The 27,160-nt window shown below is 36.5% G+C and overlaps 1 protein-coding gene across 1 annotated transcript in view; it reads left to right on the plus strand.

Moving 5' to 3' along the window:
* Positions 1-27,160, plus strand: part of FMR1NB (FMR1 neighbor) — a 46,491-nt gene that overhangs the window by 11,789 nt on the left and 7,542 nt on the right. The window contains exons 2-4 of the mRNA XM_025373153.1: positions 10,058-10,177; positions 15,963-16,103; positions 17,889-17,985. Of these exons, the coding sequence (XP_025228938.1) occupies positions 10,058-10,177; positions 15,963-16,103; positions 17,889-17,985 (358 nt within the window). The remainder of the gene's footprint in view (positions 1-10,057; positions 10,178-15,962; positions 16,104-17,888; positions 17,986-27,160) is intronic.

A 27,160-nucleotide genomic window follows, 5' to 3' on the forward strand; every position in this document is an offset into this window, starting at 1 on the left:
CTGCAAGCCAAGGAGAGGACTTTCCTCACAATCCTCAGAAGGAAACAGCCCTACTAACACCTTGATTTTGGACTTCTAGCCTCCAGAGGTGTGAAACAATAAATTTCTGTTTTAAGTCACCCAGTTTATGGTATGTTGTTACAACAGCCCTAGAAAACTAATATACATCAGAAGGTAAAATAATTGTCCATGGTCCTGTAGAATTATGCCGAAAGCAAAACATATGGTTCTGACATTAAAATTCCCTTTTTTGTTTCTAGACAGACCCCAGTGAGTTCTCTTACATTTAATGCTACTGAGAGGAATCGAAGTTGAGTGACCTGAGGTAACTCTGGGATATCCCTCCAGTTTGTATTGTCATTTGCATTCCCAAGCCACATTGCCTTTCCGGTTATATTTATGCAAAAGACATACAGACCAGTGGCATACAGGATGAGGAGAGAAGCAAATTGGGGACTGGGAGTTTGATCCCACCAATTATCTGTAACCTATTCAGTCAGTCCTAACTGCTCATCCTTTTTAGGGAAATTTAAAAAACGAGAAATAAAGATGGACCAGTAGGTAATATTTTCAAATTGCCTTAGCTCCATGGACAAATCCCAGTAACTAGTTTCTGTATCATTTTATTAGAATACCTTATTTATCTAATATCCTTGCGGAGTGAATGAGGCATTACACATAGAAAGTCTGGCTGCCTGCCATGTACCTAATTGAGCACAAGGCTAGCTTTTGCTTTAACCCCGTGTACATGTGGTATAGTTGGAGGAGCCCTAAGCTAGGAATCAGGAGATCTAGGTTGCCCTGATTGTTCACATTAACTTGCTGTGTGACCTTTGATAAGTCATTTTACTTCTTCAGGCTGTAGCTATCTTGTTGAAAAAATGAAGAAATTTCACTAGGTAAGCATTTCTTCTGTTCACTCCTTTCAAGCTAGGAGCCCTAAGCTAGGAATTAGGAGATCTAGGTTGCCCTGATTGTTCACACTAACTTGCTGTGGACCTTTGATGAGTCATTTTACCTCTTTAGGCTTCAGTTATCTTGTCGAAAAAATGAAGAAATTTCACTAAGTGGGCATTTCTCCTTTCAGTCAGAATGCTTGGTTATCTTGATGATACCAGTCATTCATAGTTCCCTTTAGGCTACCTTACTTTTTTACATTAATATATTTATTTAAAAAGGGAACTGTACCATAGTTATAAATGGAAAGTTGACCATATTTGCTATTAACATTATTAATAAAAATAAATATCCTTAAAACAAAGTAATGATATTAAATTTAAAATTGTAAGCAATAAAAATAAACAATGAAAGTCACGTAACAAACTATTTGTTTTGCATTGTATTAAACACTTCACATGTGACATCATTTAATCCTTATAACACTTCAAAATAAATATCACCATTTTGCAGATGAGTAAACTGAGGCAACGAGAAGTTTACTGACATGCTCAAGTTCACCAGCTAGTATGTGGTAGAGCCAGGATGCAAACTCAGGTCTGTTTGAGGCCAACACCCAGAAAGACAGTGGCATAGGTAGACCCTGAACTTAAAGCCCCAGTAAAATCCTTTAGATACTGATACAGTTAGCCACTGCTCTTTCTGTCTCCCCACCCTGTCATTCAGTTTCTCATCTATTAGACCTCACACCAGAGTGGGCGGGTGGGGCGGGAGGGGCAACATAATTTGTAAAATGAAAATACAAGATCTCTCATTCAAAATTTATGGATTTCAAAATGGTGATAGCAAAACATTAAACCAAGCATGGAGCTCCCCAAGTGTGGGGCCCTGTTTGACTGCACAAGTCACATATAGATGAAACTCTCTGTCTGCACTGAGTCTGGTGTTTCTTTTCTGTTGAAATGTAGTTAGATTTTTAGTCTTTCATTTGTTACAGGGAAATTTAAAAATAAAATTCTTTGTGACAAGGAAACGTAATTGGTTCTTTACTATTTTCTACTACCAATTTAAAAGGCTGATTCCTAATCTTTTATTTGCTGAACATGCTAATGAGTGTAAAGATGCAAATTAGAGGCCAAGAGGATGAAATTATTCTTCATATGAAAAAAAATGGAGGAGGGGAAAAAGGCCAGAGGCTGTTTGGGTAGAGAGGAAGACCTGAGAAAAAGGCTTGTGTGCTGGCTGATGGGAGACTTTGGAGAGAGTTAAAGAGGAAAAGGAGACAATCGTCCCAGGGAAGAAAGAACAGGGATGAAAGTTTATAAAGCCGAAGCAAAAAGAATAAAGCTGGAGGCATCACACTACCTGACTTCAAACTATACTATAAGGCTCCAGTAACCAAAACAGTGTGGTACTGGTACCAAAACAGACATATAGACCAATGGAACAGAGCAGAGGCCTCAGAAGTAATGCCACACATCTACAACCATCTGATCTTTGACAAACCTGTCAAAAACAAGCAATGGAGAAAGGATTCCCTATTTAATAAATAGTGCTGGAAAAACTGGCTAGCCATATGCAGGAAACAGAAACTGGACACTTTCTTTACACCTTATACAAAAATTAACTCAAGATGGATTAAAGACTTAAGTGTAAGACCTAAAACCATACAAACCCTAGAAGAAAACCTAGACAGTTCCATTCAGGACATAGGCATGAGCAGAGACTTCATGACTAAAACACCAAAAGCAATGGCAACAAAAGCCAAAATTGACAAATGGGATCTAATTAAACTAAAGAGCTTCTGCTTCGCAAAAGAAACTCTCATCAGAGTGAACAGGCAACCTATAGAATGGGAGAAAATTTTTGCAATCTATCCATCTGACAAAAGGTTACTATCCAGAATCTACAAAGAACTTAAACAAATTTACAAGAAAAAAAAAAAAAAACATCAAAAAGTGGGCAAAGGATATGAACAGACACTTCTCAAAAGGAGACATGTATGTGGCCAAAAAACATATGAATAAAAGCTCATCATCACTGGTCATTAGAGAAATGCAAATAAAAACCACAATGAGATACCATCTCACACCAGTTAGAATGGCAATCATTAAAATGTATGGAAACAACAGATGCTGGAGAGGATGTGGAGAAATAAGAACACTTTTACACTGTTGGTGGGACTGTAAACAGTTCAACCATTGTGGAAGACAGTGTGGCAATTCCTCAAGGATCTAGAACCAGCAATACCATTTGACCCAGCAATCTCATTACTGGGTATATACCCAAAGGATTATAAATCATTCTACTATAAGGACACATGCACATGTATGTTTATTGCAGCACTATTTACAATAGCAAAGACTTGGAACCAACCCAAATGCACATCAGTGATAGACTGGATAAAGAAAATGTGGCATATATACACCATGGAATACTATGCAGCCATAAAAAAAATGAGTTCGTGTCCTTTTCAGGGACATGGATGAGGCTGGAAACCATCATTCTCAGTAAACTAACACAGGAACAGAAAACTAAACACTGCATGTTCTCACTCATAAGTAGGAGTTGAACAATGAGAACATATGGACACAGAGAGAGGAACATCACACACGAGAGCATGTGATGTCAGGAGGTCGGGGGCTAGAGGAGGGATAGCATTAGGAGAATTACCTAATGTAGATGATGGGTTGATGGGTGCAGCAAACCACCATGGCCCGTGTATATCTATGTAACAAACCTGCACATTCTGCACATGTATCCCAGAACTCAAAGTATTAAAAAAAACAAAGTTTATAAAGATTTGCCATATGACAAGTCATGTCAGTCGTGTTTGATGTCATGGTAGGTTTGATATTTTGCTCATATTTTTTTCTTCTACACTTTCAAATAAACTCATAGCAAACATTAATATATTCATAAATATTCATCTATGTTCTACCTAAAATTCTTATGTACTACTAGTGATAGACTACGCTTTGAGACATACTGCTCAAGTTAGTTTAAAAATAATTGTCTTTCAGAGTATGGAAGAAATCAGAGGTGGAGGGCAGGGTATAATATATTCTAGACTTATGGTTGAGACTGCCACTGATGTTGCTTATCTGAGTTAAGATGTTTAATTGTCACTTTCATTTCAAATGCCCATTGTAATGACCGAAAGAGCTATAAAGGGTGAAAACCTGGAGAACCTAGAAAGGTTCCATCTGTCATCTATATGCCAGAAACTTGGAGGGTTCTCTGAAAGATAAAAACATGACGGAGAGAAATCACAGCAACTTGTGTTTCATGTGAAGCCAACAGCAAGCCTGTCCAGCAGGGACTGGGGGCTAGGGCACTCTGAGTTGGGGACTCTAAGTTGAGGGATTAATATTCTAGAGGAACTCCAGAGAACGCATAACTTGCTGAATATAACTTAGAATGGAGACTCCGGCCTCGGTGTGCTACTGTCAGCCAACACTTACTTCGGATGGTGTGCTGAATCAAGTGGCAACAAGGACAGCAAATTGACGAAGGGGGACACTGAGCAAACAAACAGAAATATGGAACAAAGGTCTTGTCAAGGTCTCTTCCATCTGTAGCTCCCTTCTCATGTCATGTGGGACAGGGTTCTCTGATCTGGCAAAGTGTGCCTAACAATATTAATCTCATTTCTTGTCCTTGTGCTGGAAGCACTCTCCCAGGCCCTTTGTTCAGCCAGCTACTTCTAGCCTTTTTTTTTTCCCAACTTAATTATCATCTACTCAGAGAGACTGGCTCCCATTTAAAGTAGCCCTCTCCTTTATTCTGTATCAGTATCCACTTTCTTCATAGCACTGATTACAATTTGTAATTATTTAATTTGTTAGTTGACTTACTTTTTGTCTGTCTTCTCCACTGCATTGTAGTAAGCTCCATGAAGGCAGGGATCTTGTCTGACTTGTTCACTGATATATCCTCAAAGCATAGAATATAGTAGGTGTTCAGTAATGAGTAAGCATTAGTAGAAAACAAGCAGGAAAAAATGGATTATTTTTAATATTGCCAAGATATAATATATAGTGAAGATAAAATTGTCATGATTGAATATGCATTGTCGGAGTATATGAAACAAATAGTTTTAGAAATTTAAGCAGAAATCATCAAAACCACAGTCATGGTGAGATACTTTAATATTTATCTTTTAGTCCTTGACAGAAAAAATAAAAATACAAAGCATTTGTATAATATAATTTAGCTTGATTTAACAGTTATAATAGAGTTCATTGTGAGAGTACACATTCAAATGTGTGTGTATGGAAGTTGCTCTCATTAAAATGAGAAAGAAGATATTATCATTGATATAAAGGAGTTTTAAATATTACAGTGAGTAGTCTTAAGGGCAGCCAGAGAGAAAGGTTGGGTTACCCACAAAAGGAAGCCCATCAGACTAACAGTAGATCTCTCGGCAGAAACTCTACAAGCCAGAAGAGAGTGGGGGCCAATATTCAACATTCTTAAAGATAAGAATATTCAACCCAGAATTTCATATCCAGCCAAACTAAGTTTCATAAGTGAAGGAGAAATAAAATCCTTTACAGACAAGCAAATGCTTAGAGATTTTGTCACCACCAGGCTTGCCCTACAAGAGATCCCGAAGGAAGCACTAAACATGGAAAGGAACAACCGGTACCAGCCATTGCAAAAACATGCCAAAATGTAAAGACCATTGATGCTAGGAAGAAACTGCATCAACTAACGAGCAAAATAGCCAGCTAATATCACAATGACAGGATCAAGTTCATACATAACAATATTAACCTTAAATGTAAATGGACTAAATGGTCCAATTAAAAGACACAGACTGGCAAATTGGATAAAGAGTCAAGACCCATCAGTTTGCTATATTCAGGAGACCCATCTCACATGCAGAGACACACATAGGCTCAAAATAAAAGGATGGAGGAAGATCTACCAAGCAAATGGAAAACAAAAATAGGCAGGGGTTGCAATCCTAGTCTCTGATAAAACAGACTTTAAACCAACAAAGATCAAAAGAGACAAAGAAGGCCATTACATAATGGTAAAGGGATCAATTCAACAAGAAGAGCTAACTACCCTAAATATGTATGCACCCAATACAGGAGCACCCAGATTCATAGAGCAAGTCCTTAGAGACTTTCAAAGAGACTTAGACTCCCATACAATAATAATGAGAGACTTTAACACCCCGCTGTCAACATTAGACAGATCAACGAGACAGAAAGTTAACAAGGATATCTAGGAATTGAACTCAACTCTGCACCAAGAAGACCCAATAGACATCTACAGAACTCTCCACCCAAAAGCAGCAGAATATACATTCTTACCACCACCACATCGCAATTATTCCAAAATTGACCACATAGTTGGAAGTAAAGCACTCCTCAGCAAATGTAAAAGAACAGAAATTATAACAAACTGTCTCTCAGATCACAGTGCAATCAAACTAGAACTCAGGACTAAGAAACTCAGTCAAAATTGCTGAACTACATGGAAACTGAACAACCTGCTCCTGAATGACTACTGGGTACATAACGAAATGAAGGCAGAAATAAAGATGTTCTTTGAAACCAATGAGAACAAAGATACAACATACCAGAATCTCTGGGACACATTTAAAGCAGTGTGTAGTGGGAAATTTATAGCACTAAATGCCCACAAGAGAAAGCAGGACAGATCTAAAATTGACACCCTAGCATCACAATCCAAAGAACTAGAGAAGCAAGAGCAAACACATTCAAAAGCTAGCAGAAGGCAAGAAATAACTAAGATCAGAGCAGAACTGAAGGAGATAGAAACACAAAAAACCCTTCAAAAAATCAGTGAATCCAGGAGCTGTTTTTTTGAGATGAACAACAAAATTGATAGACCGCTAGCAAGACTAATAAAGAAGAAAAGAGAGAAGAATCAAATAGATGTAATAAAAAATGATAAAGGAGGTATCACCACCGGCCCCAGAGAAATACAAACTGCCATCAGAGAATACTGTAAACACCTCTATGCAAATAAACTAGAAAATCTAGAAGAAATGGATAAATTCCATACTAATAATTGCTTTGTAAATAGATTATTTCCTAGCAAAATAAAAATAACAAAATTAACTGTGACCATGAAGTAAAAGATAAAGAACTACCCCTCTCCAAAAAATAAAGACTCAGACTTTTTCTGGATGAGTTTTCCCAAACCTTTAATGGATCAAATCATTCCTACATTGTTTCATCTGTTTTAGTCTAGAAAAAACAACAGGAAGCTTCCTAGGTTATTTTAAGAAGCAGGTATAACTCTCATGCCAAGATTTACAAATGTAGCACACAAAAGAAAACTAAAGACACACTTCACTTAGGAATGTAGGAATGTTGAATCATGAATCCTATATAAAACATTAGCACTTGTGGACTTTGCTCAGGAATGCAAGAATATTTTAATATTGGCAAATATATTAATAGTATTCAATAATTAATAGGCAGGGGGAAAGATCATCATGGCAGTAAATATTAAAAGGATTTGATAGAACCCCAGTTCTATCCCTGATTCAAAATGAAACAAAATAATAACAGAAAATTTGTAGAAAACGACAACTAGAGAAATACATCCTTAATTTAATAAAGGGTATCTATCTTACACCAGCAGCCAACATTATACTTAATTATGAAATACTAGCACATTCCCATTAAAGTCAGGAAAGATTCAAGAACGTCCATTGTTATGGTTATTAATCAACATAGTTTAAACATTTCTAGGCAATGCAGTGAAAGAAGAAAAATAATTCAGCTGTTAATATGGTACAGAAAGGAGACAAAGTCATCTATATTTAGTGATAATATGATTGTCTATCTGGAATGACACTGAAGAACAATGAGAACTAATGAGAGTTAACTAAGGTAGTAAGAAAATACATGTATAAAAATCAATAGCTCTCTTACATACCATCAATCCACTAGAAAATGTGGTGAAATGGGTTATATTCACAAAACAACAAAATATATATGATGCCTGGGAATAAATGTACTGCTCTCTTACATATCATCAATCCACTAGAAAATGTGGTGAAATGGATTATATTCACAAAACAACAAAATATATATGATGCCTGGGAATAAATGTACTAAGAAAAGTGCAGAGCCTATCTGAATACAATGATAAACCTTATTCAGGGACATAAAAAGAGACTTGAATGGAGAAACAAAACTACTTAGGTGAAAAAATTTTGTAACATTATCAGTTCTCTCCAAATGAGTCCACATTTAATTGAATTCATGCCTAGCACACGGGACACACAATAAATGATTTTTGAATGAATGATAAATAAGTGAACATAATTACCATAAAATTTAGAAATTTTTTTTGGCTTGACAAAATGATTTTAAGGTTCATCTAAAAATTTCTCAGAGCTGAAAATAAAATTTGATAATAGAGACAATCAAAAGATTACCAGATCAGTTATTAAAACATAATGACATAAGATAGGCCGGGTGCTGTGGCTTATGGAGGCCAAGATAGGTGGATCACCTGGGATCAGGAGTTTGATACCAGCCTGGGAAACATGGTGAAATCCTGTCTCTACTAAAAATACAAAAATTAGTTGAGCATGTTGGCGCATGCCTGTAATCGCAGCTACTTGGGAGACCGAGGCACAAGAATCACTTGAACTAGGGAGGCGGAGGTTTCAGTGAGCTAAGGTTGCACCATTGCACTCCATCTTGGGCAACAGAGTGAGACTCTGTTTCAAAAAAAAAAAAATAAGAAAAGATAAAATAAACAATAACATTAGTATTGGCACATGAATAGATAGATTTGTGGAACAGAATAGAAAGTCAAGAAGCAGATCTATGATTATGTAAGGATTTAGAATATGATGACGTTATCATAAGTATAATAGAAAAGGATGGATTTAATAAAGGGCCTTAGGACTGCTGGAAAAATTGTATCCCTACTCCATAACACACTGCAAAAAATATACTCCAGGTGTATTAAATATTTAAATTTAAAAAGTACAACCATGAAAATGTTGTTAGTATTAGAGTATAGAATGCCTTTATAGAGGTAAAAATAATAAAGGAAGAGATTGATAGATTTAATTACATATAAAATTTTAAGTTTCTGAGCTTCCCAAACACCATAAAAAATGTAAGGATAACCAATTACCTTGAAAAAAATATTTTAAATATGTAGCAGATTAAGAGTTAAGTTCTCTACTGTGCGACACAATGCGAAAGATGTAAGCTCACTGATTATGAAAGTTGCAAATTAAAACAAAGGATATTTTGTTTCATTTTGGCCATCAAATTGGCAAATAATAAAAAGCAGAGAGGTTTGAGAAAACTAGCACTTGCCTGTACTACTGGTAGAAGTGTATTTTGGGGTAACTATGCTGGAGGGTAATTTGGACATATTCAAGCACCATGCCTTAAGAATTTATCTTAAGTAATTTTTCATGAGTATTTGCAAATATATAAAGCTTCAACGATAATCATTGCAAGCTAATGATAGTGTAATGATAATCATTGCAGTATTCTTTATAACATCAATAAATTTTAAACAACCTGAATGTCTTCTTATGGAGAAATTGCTAACTCAATTATAATAGAGCCATATAATAGAATTCTGTGACATTATTAAAGATAGTTTTGGGAAATATTTAATGCTATGGACAAATCTGTGTTATCCTCTTCTCTTATGTAGGAGGGAATTGTGTAAATAAGACTGAAAACCAGTTCCTTAAAATAGTGAGAAAGAAGGATAAGGAAGGTTTTACTGTATGTAAGGCCTTGATTTTTATCAATATATATGTAAGCCAACATATTTTCTAAGGTTTTCTGTGATGGGATCTGATTTAGTTGGAATACATACTGTTTTCAGCTCATCAATTGATTAGGCCTCTTAATACTGTTTGTCAGAGGCAAGTTTACTATTGTAAATCAGTTTACAACAATGGGATGTGTCAGCCTATAGCTTAAGCATTTGCAAATTTAACACTTTTTCAGTTTCACAACAAAATTGCATTCTGATTATTAATAATAAGTTGTTAGGAGATGAAAGTATATCTGTTAGCTATTTGACTTTCTATAATTAATTTAAGCAAAGGTAATTACTATTAAAGGGTCATTGAAAGTGATATATGCTTTATATGTTGGGATTAATAATTTTACTTCTTCTTCAGGGCCCTCATATTTTGTGCTTCCAAGTGGGTATATCCTGCAAAACAGTGAAAACACTAATGGCCAATCTCTGGAAGAAGATTACGCATCGGAAGCTCTGCTGAATTTTTTCTTTCCAACAAGTAAGTTCTTGTTTGATTTTTTTCCCCCCTCTAATGTTCTTGTTTTGAAAAGAGTAGTTAAATGTTTAGGAAGCAGTGTGGTGTATTGGCACTGGAGTGGGACAGAGCTGAGTTTGAATCCTGACTCTGCTCTTTGGCTTAGACAAGACAATGTCTCTGAACCTCAGTGCCCTCATCTTTGAAATGAAGATATTTACCACTAAGAATTATGAGGACGAACTGAGATAATATTTGTAAGGCATTTCATAAATGTATATTACTGTTTATAAAATACTTTTCCTTTGCAAATATCTAAATCTTTCACAATTTACCTGAATGACATTGCCTGAAATTTAGTCACTGACCCAGTATTGTGAAATTGATGTCTTCTGTGGCATTAGTGAGAGGGTACTGTGTGATTGATGTTATGGAATATGCCAGATGTTTCCCCATCTGTTTTAATGATAGAAATCCCAGGCTTCAAGTCCCACCGTCTTTTTGTGATTCTGTATATAATGTGTTTATCAAGCACATTATGACCCCTGAGAATTATTAACCACAAATAAACATGTTTCATTTTGTATAGCATGTGGTGCCCTTTCAAGGAGAAGCTTCGTATAAACTGGAATATGTGAAGTACAAAGATAAAATGTTATGAAAAATCATGCAGAATTTATTCTAACAAAATTTGATATACTCTATAAGCACAAAATTATATCTGTTTTTCATTTCCAGGCCTTACTACTGAATTCTTTAGTGAACTTGAAAAAATCACTTTGTGTTTCTTTGTACTTGTTTCATTAAGTTTAAAATAGGCATCTACCAAGGCTGGTTCAACATTCGCAAATCAATAAACATAATCCAGCATATAAACAGAACCAAAGACAAGAACCACATGATTATCTCAATAGATGCAGAAAAGGCTTTTGACAAAATTCAACAGCCCTTCATGCTAAAAACGCTCAATAAATTCGGTATTGATGGAACATACCTCAAAATAATAAGAGCTATTTATGACAAACCCACAGCCAATATCATACTGAATGGGCAAAAACTGGAAAAATTCCCTTTGAAAACTGGCACAAGACAGAGATGCCCTCTCTCACCACTCCTATTCAACATAGTGTTGGAAGTTCTGGGTAGGGCAATCAGGCAAGAGAAAGAAATCAAGGGTATTCAGTTAGGAAAAGAAGTCAAATTGTCCCTCTTTGCAGATGACATGATTGTATATTTAGAAAATCCCATTGTCTCAGCCCAAAATCTCCTTAAGCTGGTAAGCAACTTCAGCAAAATCTCAGGATACAAAATTAATCTGCAAAAATCACAAGCATTCTTATACACCAGTAACAGACAAACAGAGAGCCAAATCATGAATGAACTTCCATTCACAATTGCTTCAAAGAGAATAAAATACCTAGGAATCCAACTCACAAGGGATGTAAAGGACCTCTTCAAGGAGAACTACAAACCACTGCTCAGTGAAATAAAAGAGGACACAAACAAATGGAAGAACATACCATGCTCATGGATAGGAAGCATCAATATCGTGAAAATGGCCATACTGCCCAAGGTAATTTATAGATTCAATGCCATCCCCATCAAGCTACCAATGAGTTTCCTCACAGAATTGGAAAAAACTGCTTTAAAGTTCATATGGAACCAAAAAAGAGCCCGCATCTCCAAGACAATCCTAAGTCAAAAGAACAAAGCTGGAGGCATCACGCTACCTGACTTCAAACTATACTACAAGGCTACAGTAACCAAAACAGCATTGTACTGGTACCAAAACAGAGATATAGACCAATGGAACAGAACAGAGTCCTCGGAAATAATACCACACATCTACAGCCATCTGATCTTTGACAAACCTGAGAAAAACAAGAAATGGGGAAAGGATTCCCTATTTAATAAATGGTGCTGGGAAAATTGGCTAGCCATAAGTAGAAAGCTGAAACTGGATCCTTTCCTTACTCCTTATACGAAAATTAATTCAAGATGGATTAGAGACTTAAATGTTAGACCTAATACCATAAAAATCCTAGAGGAAAACCTAGGTAGTACCATTCAGGACATAGGCATGGGCAAAGACTTCATGTCTAAAACACCAAAAGCAACGGCAGCAAAAGCCAAAATTGACAAATGGGATCTCATTAAACTAAAGAGCTTCTGCACAGCAAAAGAAACTACCATCAGAGTGAACAGGCAACCTACAGAATGGGAGACAATTTTTGCAATCTACTCATCTGACAAAGGGCTAATATCCAGAACCTACAAAGAGCTCAAACAAATTTACAAGATAAAAACAAACAGCCCCATCAAAAAGTGGGCAAAGGATATGAACAGACATTTCTCAAAAGAAGACATTCATACAGCCAACAGACACATGAAAAAATGCTCATCATCACTGGCCATCAGAGAAATGCAAATCAAAACTACAATGAGATACCATCTCACACCAGTTAGAATGGCGATCATTCAAAAGTCAGGAAACATCAGGTGCTGGAGAGGATGTGGAGAAATAGGAACACTTTTACACTGTTGGTGGGATTGTAAACTAGTTCAACCATTATGGAAAACAGTATGGCGATTCCTCAAGGATCTAGAACCAGATGTACCATATGACCCAGCCATCCCATTACTGGGTATATACCCAAAGGATTATAAATCATGCTGCTATAAAGACACATGCACACGTATGTTTATTGTGGCACTATTCACAATAGCAAAGACTTGGAATCAACCCAAATGTCCATCAGTGACAGACTGGATTAAGAAAATGTGGCACATATACACCATGGAATACTATGCAGCCATAAAAAAGGATGAGTTTGCGTCCTTTGTAGGGACATGGATGCAGCTGGAAACCATCATTCTTAGCAAACTCTCACAAGAACAGAAAACCAAACACTGCATGTTCTCACTCATAGGTGGGAACTGAACAATGAGATCACTTGGACTCAGGAAGGGGAACATCACACACTGGGGCCTATCATGGGGGGGGGGAGGGGGGAGGGATTGCATTGGGAGTTATACCTGATGTAAATGACGAGTTGATGGGTGCTGACGAGTTGATGGGTGCAGCACAGCAACATGGCACAAGTATACATATGTAACAAACCTGCACGTTATGCACATGTACCCTAGAACTTAAAGTATAATAATAATAATAAAAAAATAAATAAAATAAAATAAAATAAAATAAAATAGGCATCTACCAATGAGAATAGCAAAATAAAGAAGTTCCTTAAATAAACTCAAAATACTGCCATGGTCAAACTGAGTAAATAAAAAAGAAATCTGAGGTGTTATGTTGTATAGGCTGAAAGAATGATTTGAGTGCCAAAATTAGTCACAAACAGCAACTAATGATGATTTAAGCTTTAAAGCTTATGAAAACAACAGATGCAAATGGTCATATACTTACTTTTAATAACTACATTGTACAGACACTGAAACCACCTGTAAAAATGGTCCGAAAAGATATGTGCATTTCCCAAATATTTCTCCAACCTGGTGCAGGAAAGTGAGTCAAAATCAATTATATGAAGTAACAATTTTATCCAACAAAATAAAGTTGTTCCATTTTAATAGAAACGTCTGACCTAGGTTGATTCAAACAATGATTAAATATTTATAAAATGTACATAGTGTCTTCTTTGAAGAAAATAACTACAGTTTCATAAAGCGTGAAATATTTTTAACCAATTTATTTCCTCCCCCACTTAATTGAAAATAAACGTTCTTACCACTTAAGCATGAAAAAAATGATCATTGTTTTGTCATTAGGCTATTATTCATAAAATATTTATCTCTTGCAGATTAAAATGATAACCTTGACACACGCTGGCAGGAAAGCTTGAGAGATCACCTGATCTTTCTCCTTTTGGACAAAATTATATACTTAAACCTGACAAAAAATTGTTCTACCTTTTTGATTCTTTAAAATTAGCAATGCCTCTTAGTAATTTGAGCCTGAAAGTTAATTTGTTTTTCTTTTTTTGAGGCAGTCTGGCTCTGTTGCCAGGCTGGAGTGCAGCGGCATGATCTCAGCTCACTGCAACCTCTTCTTCCCAGGTTCAAGCAATTCTCCTACCTCAGCCTCCCGAGTAGCTGGGACTACAGGCAAGCGCCACCACACCTAGCTAATTTTTGTATTTTTATTAGAGACAGGTTTTCGCCATGTTGGCCAGGATTGTCTTGATCTCTTGACCTTGTGATCCACCCGCCTCGGGCTCCCAAAGTACTGGGATTATAGGCGTGAGCCATCAGGCCTGGCCCGTGTTAATTTTAATATCTAGCATAAAATCCATCAGATGCACTTAAAGTATAAATTATCAGCTGATCTTAGAGATCATATAGTCTAGTCTTGTCTATGATTTAACCCTAACAGTAACCCTCTCTTTAGCATTTCTGGAAAGTGGTGTTTGAACAGTACCCATGGTGAGAAACTCAGCATGCAAGGAAGTCCATCCCATCGTTGAGTAGTCCTGACTATTTTCACCGTTTTCTGGGTATTTGACACCCAGAACTGAACACTTGATGCAATCCAACCTAGGGGAGAGGAGCCACTCTGGGCCTAGCAGAATTGAAGAGCAGATTACTTAGAATATAGAACAACAAGTAGGATAAACTCTCCTGTCTAAAATGTTTGGAAAATGAGTATCTAGGCCACTTGGCAGTGCGTTACATTTTTTATCTTGCATAAGTTACTTTGATCCTTTATTATTTTTAAAACAGAGTTTGTAAAACTCAGTTTGGGAGTTTGTTGCTAAGATTAGTAATAAAGTGTGTAAAGCAAGGTTCCTGGCCCAAACAGGTGCCTAAAGAATGGTAGATATTATTATTTTTACCTTGGCTTCAGCAATTGCCAATCTTTAAAAAAGAGGAATGTAGTAAAGTATACTGAGATTAAAATTTGCATAAAACAATTATATTGTTCTTTGCTGATGTTGAAGTGCTTTAGTGATTATAAAATATCAGTTACTACTTTTAAGTTTGTAATCGTTGATAGTATAAGAGATTGAACCGAATCTATTCTGGCCTTAACACATAGACATACCGTGGAGGTTTTTCTTTTTGAATGAAAATCTGATATCGTGCTTTTTAGTTTGTATTTGTTTCTCTTATAAAGCAGGATATTATAGAAAATAAACTATTTGAGCTTGCAAGTCTTTTAGATTCAGGTATGTACGAATTTATTGCAGTTGCATGTGAATCTTGGTGTTAATGCCATGAATCATTGCCTGTTTAAAATTATAGAGTCATAATTTAAGGGTGAAACAAAGAATCTTAAAATGTAGTGCCAATATGGTAAGTGTTCACACAAAGTAGGTCAATACCAGTGTATCACTTTAGTCACTAGCAGCGAACTATGTAATTTTTACTTACATTCATTCTCATTGATGCATTCAGTGAGTTTCTGTAGCTTAGTAACGTTAAGTCAGAGGATATATGTGGGATCATTTTAACAAGGGGTTAGTTTTAAAAGCATTTGACCTGTTGTTATTTAGTTCTTCTGTGTTATATTTGCATCACCAGCACTCATCATTTATTGTCCTTTTAAACTATGTTACCAATGATTTGTTAACAACTTGTAATTTTCTGCAGTTCACCTAGATTTGAAAATGTGATATTAAATAACTTAGTGGTAACTTTTAGCTGGTCTTACTTTCTTTTAGCACCCATCACTAGCTGTATATGCCATTCAATGCTTGCTTTTCTTCTTTGTCTTGCAATAATTATTAAATTAGGGAAAGTGCTAATTAACCATGCTGAATTCTGTTTCTTAAATTTCTGTTTCTAAAAGCTTGCATTATGAGCGAAAATCAGGTGGTAAAGCCTTGTAATGAGCTGGAAGATCTTAATGAGAGTGAATGTTTGAGCTACAAATGTTGTTTTTCATCATTGGGGACCATGAGCTTCAAATGTTTTGCTCCATTAAGAGATGGTAAGTTCTTCCTCTTTCATTTATTTCTATTTTTTAATATTAAATAAGCAGATCACAATGGCATAAGTTCACATTTGGATTTCCCAGCTTAATACTTAAATGGGACTCCCAATTCTAGGGCAATGCTCCTTAGAAAGTCCTGAGGTGGTCACGACTCTAGTCAGGAGCAGTTTCTGCTTAGCCTTTAGATGGTGACTTTGGTAATTCAAAAATTAGTCTCACATTTTTTTTTGCTTTTGTCACTCTCTGTGTGTTGTCCTAAAGTTTCCAGGCTGTATGGAACCCTCAGTGGCTGAGAGAAGATACCGGTTGGGCATGCCTTAGCTTGCTTTTCCTTGCCCAGCTTTTCCTTCTAGGTAGAATTCTTCCCATTTGTCTTGTCTTCGACATCTCAGTATGTAGCAGTGGACTTAGATGTTTCTTTTAAGGTCTACTTATTAGTTTTTCTTTATTGGGTATTTTTTGAGATAGCATCTCACTCTGTCACCCAGGCTGGAGTGCAGTGGTGACGTGGTCACAGCTGACTGCAGCCTCAACATCCAGGGCTCAAGTGATCCACCTGCCTCAGCTTCCTGAGTCGTTGGGACTACAGGCGTGCGCCAGCATACCCGACTAATTTTTAATTTTTTTGTAGAGACAGGATCTCCCTAGGCTTCCTAGGCTGGTCTCAAACTCTTGGGCTCCAGCAGTTCTCCCGCCTCGACCTCCCAAAGTGCTGGAATTTATAGGTGTGAGCCACCACACCTAGTCTCGTTCTATAGTTTGTGAATTAGGTTCTTCTGAATACTTTTTTTTTACAAAGTTTTGAGAACTACACCATCTGTTTTTGTTACCTTCATTTGGATAGTGGGGATGTATTTCCAGTTGCTCTCATGATGCATGGATTTGATATGATGAAATACTAACAAATACTACAAAAAGGATGCATGCAAAATAATATCTTAAGTTAATATAGTCCCTATTCAATTTATGGCTTTTTGTTGAACATGTAGTGTTAATACTGGAAACTAAAAGCTGATCATGAATATAATATTACAATTTTAACACTGTCACATGTTATTTGTAATTCATTTATCAGTTCGGTCTTTATATTATGTATGAAGCAACATTTGGTTCTTGCAGAGGAAAAAATTTAACCATGACTTAACAATCCCCCAATCACATTAGAATGCATTTTCCAATGAATATAAGACTAAAATATGCTTATTTCACCTGCGCATTCTTGATTCCTTGTTTAATTTAATATTTTGTAATTTGGAAGTAAACCTGCAGCACCTGGTTATTCCCAGTCTCCCATCCAAGTACTAACCAGGCTACACCCTGCTTAGCTCACAAGATCAGATGAGATGGGGCATATTCAGGATGGTGTGACCATAGATTAAGAAGCTACTTATTTACCAAGTTAATGGTTCATAGATTAATGTGCTCCCCAAGTGCTCTAAGATGTACAACATATGGTCAAGAGAAAAAACCTATTTAGGGCCAGAGGAAGAAATATATTATATGCATCATAATAATCAATGATTGTACAAAAAAGAGTAGGATCATTTTATTAAGGCTTCATTAAGGGATACATATTGAAAGTGTAGCCTTCAGTGTGTTTCAAGAACATTTCATGAACTCCTGTTCTTTATAAAGTAGCAAGGATATTTACCTGTCACATAAGAATACCTCCTCATTTCACTTTATTAACTGATAGTTTCTTTATAAAGACTTTATGAAATAATTTGGATTTACTTCTCTTGCTTAAGTCGTGAAAGTAACAGGATATAATTAAACCAACAGAGCCTAAACAGATGATGCGAATGTTTGGGCTTGGTGCAATCAGCCTGATCATCCTGGGATATCTGCCCATTTATTGCTGCTCTCTTTTCTGGAGGAGGTAGGCAAACGTAAACTTTTATTTGCTGGTTGCTAAGTATACATGAGTATTTGTGTATAGACATATTTATTAATATACTTCAGAAATATAGGGATTATGTTTGGGTTCTTTATGTTGAAAATATGGTAACTTGGGAAAAACCTAAAACTAGAGTTGCCATAATATGTTTTTAAAATACATGTTATCAGCCAGGCGTCGTGGCTCATGCCTGTAATCCCAGCACTTTGGGAGGCTGAGGCGGGTGGATCACTTGAGGTCAGGAGTTCGAGACCAGCCTAACCAACATGGCGAAACCCCATCTCTATTTTAAAAAATACAAAATTAGCCGGGCATAGTGGCACATGCCTGTAATCCCAGCTACTTGGGAGACTTAGGCAGGAGAATTGCTTGAACCTGGGAGGCCGAGGCGGGTGGATCACTTGAGGTCAGGAGTTCGAGACCAGCCTGGCCAACATGGCGAAACCCCATCTCTATTTAAAAAATTAGCCGAGCATGGTGGCGCACACCTGTAATCCCAGCTACTTGGGAGGCTTAGGCAGGATAATTGCTTGAACCTGGGAGGCAGAGGTTGTAGTGAGCCAAGAACACGCCACTGCACTCCAGTCTCAGCAACAAGAGTGAAAATCCATCTCAAAAATAAAATGTGCATTATTTTATTTTTCCATAGATTTTCTTCCTGCATAGTATCTGTACATTCCCTCATCAAACAAATCCACAGTTCGAAAGAAAAATAAAGTAGCAAGCTTGGTGTGTGTGCAGTGGGGGTGGCTATTAATTGTAAATCAGAACAGTTCCTGGAAGTGTTAGCTTCCATTGAGTCATCTGCCATTGCTCTTTAATGATCATCTACCGTTGGGTCATAAAGCCTTGATCTGTCTTCAAGCCAATTGGTAAACAGATTTCTTCGTAGCATCTTATACAAAATGCCAATGGACTACCAGCATGATGCTTCCCAGTTTTTTTTTTAAGAATATATATATTTATATATATATATAGCTCCCCACCTATGGGGACAGAGTGGGTATGCAGATATAGAGCACAGTCAGGACTAGAGTGAGGTGAGTGAGACGCTTAGAGCACAAAGTTAAGGGAAGCACCCACGCTAAGGTTTGTGCGGTGCAAGGTCAGTGTTGTCACTACCCTGAGAATAAGTACCTCCTTAAATTCTCTGATAAAGAGAAGGTGCCTGTTGAAGGTTAAGCATCTTTGATGTTTTTATTGAAGTTAATGGGGAAGTAGTAGTTGAGTTACCAGAATATGGTTTAGATTTTGCAAGAAGAATTCGACTGTACACACTACCTTACTTTGGATAAAGATCGTCAAGGTGATTGGCAGTAGGAGTGGAATTTTTGAGCCTTCCTTCTTCTCTTCAAAGGTTGATTTTTTATTAAAAAAAAAAAAACCATGAATAAACAATAAAGTAACATTTGCTAGAAATTGGTGACTAGGAATATACCATGAAATTTAGAGACTTTCTAGGATAATAAGTTTGGTATGATAACTTCATTATGGTCCCTGTGTTATGCCTCTGCAAAGGAATTTTATGGGGGTGTTCAGGTTCTCTGGATTTTTTTTTCTCTAAAGTGAAATCCAAAGGATTATTCTCTGGATGCTAATATATTTCCTTCTTTCTGCATAATACAGACTGCTTGAGAAACTTGAACAATGTGAGTAAGTGTATATATTGGATACTATACGTTTTGGTTTACTATGTTTATTTATTTTACTATTTTGTGCAAGAGCAGTATGCTCCTTCTGTCATCTTGAGCTGACTATCATGACCCTTGGAGCAGGCAGCAGATTCATCTTGCTGCTTAGCTGAATTTCCAGGAACAATGATTGAGAGTGGATGGGCACTTTAAGCCTATTATGGTAGGCTGATTTTAGAGGCAAGGGGAATAATTGTGTAAGAATGGGGAAATCCCATCCCTGATACCAAACAAGGAGCCAAGTGCAGGCCAAAGTCTGCTTTTGCAGGGCACGATATCTCCTTAGAATGATTTCCTTAACTCACTTTCTGTTCTCCATTTCAAAGAATAAAGAGATAGATAAAATATTAGAGTAACTAAAATAACCCATAAAAGAGAAATAGACACAGCAGTAAAATCAATATGTGATGGCTTAAAAAGGAAAAGAAAGAAGCCAAACACAGTTGTTTGTCTAAATCAGAGGTACTAAAAGCTATTATGACTATCTGCAGTAATGTGATTTGGGCCTCTTTTGGAAGACCTTTTTTTGTTCTTTCATCATTGGAAGATACCCTTAAGCTCCTCCTCCTGCTAAATCCTGTCTAAACATTAAATAACTGAGCATTCCTTTAAGAAAGAACTGTCATAGCTCTTCTCTTGTCCTTCAGTTGCAAGCCAAAACAAACAATGTTTTGGTATTCCCCAACCTCTGCAATTTGGACAGTGCCCTTTTTTAAGGATCACCTAAGGAGCCAACAACTGGCAAAAGTTGGAGAGCTTAAAAAATGAGAAGTACTTTGGGAGACCGAGGCAGGCAGATCACGAGGTCAGGAGTTCGAGACCAGCCTGAACAACATGGTGAAACCCCGTCTCTACTAAAAATATAAAAATTAGCCAGCCATGGTGACATATACCTGTAATCCCAGCTACTCAGGAGGCTGAGGCAGGAGAATCGCTTGAACCTGGGAGGCGGAGGTTACAGTGAGCCAAGATCATGCCACTGCACTCCAGCCTGGGCGACAGAGTGAGACTCCATCTCAAAACAAAAACAAAAACAAAAAAACAAAAATGTGAAGCAATTTGAGTTCGTGGGAGAAGTAAAAGCAGTGTAGGTGAAAAGGGTAATTACGCACCAGAGCCATATGTACTTCAGTTTCTGGCACCTAAGTCATTTTTTCCACTATTGACCATATTCATTCAATGTTTGCATGTGCCAGGTATAATGGAGGATACAGAATTTTTAAGACATAGGCCCTAATTTTAAGGAGCTTAAATCCACCTTAAAACAAATCCCAAGTATGACACATTTAAATTACAATATAAGATGAAAATAATTAAGGACTAAAATGGATGGTAGCAATAACTTACAAAAGTTTTGAAGCAGTGGAGAATAGGTTAAGTGGGAGAGGGCAGGTCAGGCTTCATGGTAGAGGTGCCGTTTGAGGTCGATTTTGAAGGGGGACAGATTTGGAGTAGATGGAGGGGGTCCTTTTCACAGAATTAATTACATTCAGATGGTGGTCTTCTCTCTATAGACACCTTAACTGATTTCACTTCTGAGCAGATAGGGCTTAATTTTTCCACTGGAATAATCTATAAATGAATCTGTAGTTTACTTCTAGTTGACTTGAGTTCTAGTGTGATATGAACCCGGTATACAGAGGACTCAAGCGGGCTTGAACTGGGTGCACATACAAAAGGAAGCAGAGAGCCTTAGTGAAAAACTTTCTAAGAATTTACTAATAACTATATTAAACTAACATATAAGATGTGTTTTGAAATTTATTGCGTCCTCAAGGTTATGTAAGATCTATTTTTATCCTAATTAATAGGGATCAGAAGCTTCATTAGGTATAAGTGCCACTAGTAGGCTTAAGCCTTCGCTTAGAGGAGAAGGAAGGAAAAGATCAAGTGGATAGCAACAAAAGGAAGCAGGGAAGAGGGATTCTAAGGGGAGGAGAAAAAGGGAGGTGGCTGAATTGTTTTTATAACAGCTATTACTGTAGCCAGTGACAGTAGTCTCAAGTGCAGTTTCTAATTCGGTTTCTAATCTTTATCTGCTTTTAGATGAAGTTTAAATCTGTGTGTATATACCATTTAAACATCTGTGGATTATGTAGTGATATGATACTTGAGTGTGTCTGTAGCTTTGGTAAGGTGGAAAATTTAAACATTATAATACCATACCTGTTACATTCAGATGAAGTGCATTTTCATGTTCTTTTTCTTCCTATCAGATTGAATTTGTAACTTTAAATTAAGACAGAATTCAGAACTTAGTCTGAAAATGACAAAACTGTATTTTCTTTCAACTAATAAAATGTCTATTTTTTTTAAAGATTGCAGATCATCTGATACACAGATGATGTAAAAAGCACATCCCCCATACACTTTCAATGTTGCTACTTGCCAGATGGCTGTTACTGAAAATTTCTACATTTAGACAAATCCTGCTGCATGATTCCCTGTATTATAATTTGGTTTTCATTATGCCAATAGTCTTAGTGCCACTTATTTTCTTACAATGAGAGGTAAAGAACTGGGAATAAATGTGTCAAAAACTGCCTTAAAATCATCACCCATTGAATTTAAAAAATAGGCATTTACACTTTCAATTTCCCACGTTTGCATGTCTCATTATACTGTACAATATAATTAGTAATGTTATTTTGAAAAACTTTATGCAGTAATTAGTGAACTACTGGAAAGTTTGAAGTTCCTAGGATTATATACATCTGGATTCAGAGGAAGGAAATAAAATCTATAAATTTTGAAAAGTATGACTAGCCTCTAAGAACTTTGATAAAATATGTCAGATGAGAATGTGAGCAAACTGTAACTCTGTTCTAACATGAGTCACTATAGGTTTGAAATTTGTATAAAGCTGGTTCTTCTTGGACGCTGTTCAGAGTAATTTAATTACTGAAATAATAAGAAAACCTCATTATATGCGGATCGTATGTCTGAGGTGTTCCCATTGCAAGGACTCCAAGGACAGCATTTTAGAGAACTCTGGCATAGTAGGTACTATTAAAAGGAACATTCTGTTGCCAAGTAACTAATAACTTCATTGCAAAATGAAGTGGCCTTTTCTCAATTCCCATTCAATTAGATGTTTTTGTCACAGAGTACACTGTTGACTGCTCCCTTCTTGAAATTTTCCCCTCTTGGATTTCATTGTTCCTCTTAAAATTTTGATCCATCTCAGTCTGCTTTTCTTTGTTCTCCCAAATGTGGTTATTTCCCAAAGCCTTACTCTCATTTATCAGAGAATGTTAGAAATATATAGGAGGAAGACATTTTAAAAGATCTGTGTTCCAATTCTGCTTTTGCCATGTTTCATGGATGTGTTTAAATTCTTTGAGTATTGATTTTCTAACAAAATTATAGTAGAGACTTGAGTTAGATAATTTCTACGGTATTTTCTGATCATAGTATTCCAAGAGTCTCTGGGTAAATTACTCTTAAATCCAAATCCTAAAATCCTCACCTCTGTCTGTTCCATATTTCCAGTCATGCTCGTGAATTAGATGTTTTATCAGCACCTCAAATGCAACATGTGAAAAAGTGAACTCATTTTCTTTTTCTCCTAAAGCATCTCCCCTTGACACTTCTCCATTCCTGTCAGTGATTTCTTTAGTTTCCCAAGCTGGAACCTTAGAGTCATTGGTGACTATTTCTTCTCATTTATCCTCAATATATAATTTTTTCACTTACTCTTCTTGTAATTTTTTGTTGTTGTTGTTGTTTTGTTCTTCTTTGGAATGAGTCTGGAATTTGTCCCTTCTCCCATTTTATTGTTGTAATTTAGTCCCAGCCTTGAGTGCTTTTTCCCGTTCTAGGCAAGTGGCTTCAGGAGAGGGGCAAAAGGGGACTAAGGGTAGCATCTAAAGAGCAAAGGCAGGTTTCAGAGCTGAGAGGTCATACTTATATATCTAATCCAAGAGATTCTTAGAAGAGAGACACTATCTGAGATGGGGCTGCAGGTGGGGCTTGGAGGATGGCTAGGAGGTGGGTTCCAGAGAAGTTTCTTGGTACTTAAATAGGAATGTATGGCATTGGCCTTAGGTGAAGAGGAATTAAGGATACCTGCCAAACCAGTTTGGACATACACCTGGACTCCTAAGCTACTCCCCCTCTAATCCATCCTGCAATGTCTTGCCAGACTCATCTTCCTGAAATATCTCTATTTCATTTCATTATATCATTCAAGAACTTCTAATGCTTTCAATAATATCTGTGTTCCAGGCCTTGTGTTAGGTGCTGTGAAGGACAAAGAAGCAAATCAGATTATGCTCTGTGCTCCCAGGGAACACATAGTTTATCTAATAAGGGACATATACAAGTATCTAAGGTAGAAAATCATTGTCCATAAAAGAGGTACAGGTAAAAACTTAGCATGTAGATGGCTTCTATGGAAGTAAACCTGGGATTTTTTTTTTTTTTTAAAGACAAGTTCTCGCTCTGTAACCCAGGCTGGAGTGCAGTGGCACAATCATAGCTCACTGCAGCCTCGACTTCCTGGGGTCCAGCAATCCTCCCACCTCAGTCTCCTGAGTACCCAGGACCACAGGCGTGTGCCACCACACCCAACTAATTTTTGTATATTTGGTAGAGACAAAGTTTCACCATGTTGCCCAGGCTGGTCTCAAACTCCTAAGCTCAAGGAATCCACCTGCCTTGGCCTCCTAAAGTGCTGGGTTTACACACAGAAGCCAACGTGCCCAGCCCGTGGGTCCTGGGCTTTTCTTTACTGGGAGAGTTTTGTTATAGCTTTGCTCTCATTACTTGTTATTGATCTGCTCAGGTTTTGGATTTCTTCCTGGTTCAATTTTGTTAGGTTGTATGTGTCTAGACATTTTTCCATTTCTTCTGGATTTTCCAATTTATTGGCATATAGTTGTTCAGAGTAGCCACTATTGACCTTTGAATTTCTATGGTATCAGTTACAATGCCTTCTTTTTTATCTCTGATTTTACTTATTTGGGTATTCTCTCTTGTTTGCTTAGTCTGGCAAAAGGTCTGTGAGTTTTATTCATCTTTCTTAAAAAACAACTTTTTGTTTCATTAATCTTTTGTATTTTCTTCATTTCAAATTTATTTATTTCTGCTCTCATCTTTATTATTTTGTTCTCCTAATTGTGGGTTTGGTTTGATTTTGCTTTTCTGGTTACTTAAGATGTATCATTAGACTGTTTATATGAAGTTTTTCCTCTTTTTAATGTAGGTACTTATAGCTATAATCCTCCCTCTGAGTACTGCTTCTGTTGTATCCCAGGTTTTGGTATATCATGTGTCCATTATCAGTTGTTTCAAGAAGTGTTTTAATTTCCTTCTTAATCACTTCATTGATTCATGGCTATTCAGGAACATATTGTTTAATTTCCATATATTTGTATAGTTTCCAAATTTCCTCTTGTTATTGATTTCTAGTTTTATTCCATTGTGGTGAGAGAAGATGCTTGTTATTGTTTTAATTTTTTTCAATGTTTTAAGGCTTGCTTTGTGACCTAACACACAGTCTATCCTTGAGGATAATTCATGTGCTGGGGAAAGAAGGTGTATTCTGTAGCCATTGTATGAAGTTTTCTCTAAATATCTATTAGGTCTATTTGGTGTACAGTGCAGATTAAGTCTGATATTACTTGGTTCATTTTCTGTCTGGAAGATCTGTCCAGTGCTGACAGTAGGGTATTGAAGTCACTAGCTATTATTGTACTGGGGTCTATCTCTATCTTTAGCTCTAATACTATTTGCTTTATGTATCTAGGTGCTCCAGTGTTGGGTGCACATATATTTACAATTGCTATATTCCATTGCTGAGTTGACCTCTGTCATTATTTGGTGACTGTCTCTTCATATAGTTTTGTTTTGAAATGTATTTTTTCTGATGTAAGTATAGCTACTCCTGCTCTGTCTTGGTTCCCATTGGTATGGAATGTCTTTTTTTCATTCTTTTATTTTCAATCTATATGTATCTTTCTAGGTGAAATGTGTTTCTTGTAGGCAACTGATGATTTCATTGATATGGAATGTCTTTTTTCATTCCTTTATTTTCAGTCTATATGTGTCTTTATGGGTGAACTGTGTTTCTTCATATAGTTTTGTTTTGAAATATATTTTTTTCTGATGTAAGTATAGCTACTCCTGCTCTGTCTTGGTTTCCATTGGTATGGAATGTATTTTTTTCATTCCTTTATTTTCAATCCATATGTGTCTTTTTAGGTGAAGGGTGTTTCTTGTAGGCAACTGATGATTGGGTCTCGTCTTTATATCTATTCAGCCACTCTATGTCTTTTGATTGGAGAGTATAGTCCATTTATATTCAGTGTTATTATTGGTAAGTAATGACTTACTTCTGCCATTTTGTTATTTGTTTTCTGGTGGCCTTGTGGTCTTCTCCTTCTACTTTCCTTCCTTCCTGTCTTCCTCTAGTGAATGTGATTTTCTCTGGTGATATGATTTAGTTTCTTGCTTTTTATTTTCTGTGAATCCATTGTATGTTTTTTGATTAGACGTTACCATGAGGCTTGCAAATACTATCTAATAACCTATTATTTTAAGCTGATAACAACATAACATTGTTTGCATAAACAAACAAGGAAAAAGGAAACTAATAAAAACTTTACATGATAGCTTCATCCCCCAACTTCTAAACTTTTTGTTGTTTCTGTTTATATCTTATAGTAGTCTATGTTTTGAAGAGTTGTTGCAGTTAATATTTTTGATTGGTTCGTCTTTTAGTCTTTCCACTTAAGAGTGGTTTATACAACAGTTACATTGTTATAATATTTTGTGGTTTTCTATATACTTATTGTTACCGGTGAGTTTTGTGCCTTCAGATGATTTATTATTGGTCATTGACATCCTTTTCTTTTTCGTCAAAGTATTCAATTTAGCATTTTGTGTAGGACATATCTGGTATTGATGAAATCCCCCAGCTTTTGTTTGTCTGGGAAAGTCTTTATTTTTCTTCATGTTTGAAGGATATTTTCGTTGGACATACTATTCTAGGGTGAAGGAGTAGTATGTCTTATTTTTTCTTCAGCACCTTATATGTATCATGCCACTCTCTCCTGGCCATAAGGCTTCTGCTGGTAACTCTGCTGCCAGACTGACTGGGGCTCCATTGTGTGTTATTTGTTTCTTATCTCTTAGTGCTTTTAGGATCCGTTGTTCATCCTTGACCTTTGGAAGTTTGATTATTAAATGCCTTGAGGTCATCTTCTTTTGGTTAAATCTGCCTGGTATTCTATAACCTTCTTGTACTTGTATATTGGTATCTTTGTCTAGATTTGGGACATCCTCTGTTACTATTACTTTGAACAAACTTTTACCTCTATCACCTTCTCTACCTCCTTTATAAGGCCACTAACTCTTAGATTTGCCCTTTTGAGACTATTTTCTAGATGTTGTAGGCATGTTTCATTGTTTTCTTTATTCTTTTTTCTTTTGTCTCCTCTGACCATTTTAAATGCTATTAATGT

Source organism: Theropithecus gelada, chromosome X (assembly GCF_003255815.1).
Source record: "Theropithecus gelada isolate Dixy chromosome X, Tgel_1.0, whole genome shotgun sequence".
Taxonomy (NCBI): Eukaryota; Metazoa; Chordata; class Mammalia; order Primates; family Cercopithecidae; genus Theropithecus; species Theropithecus gelada.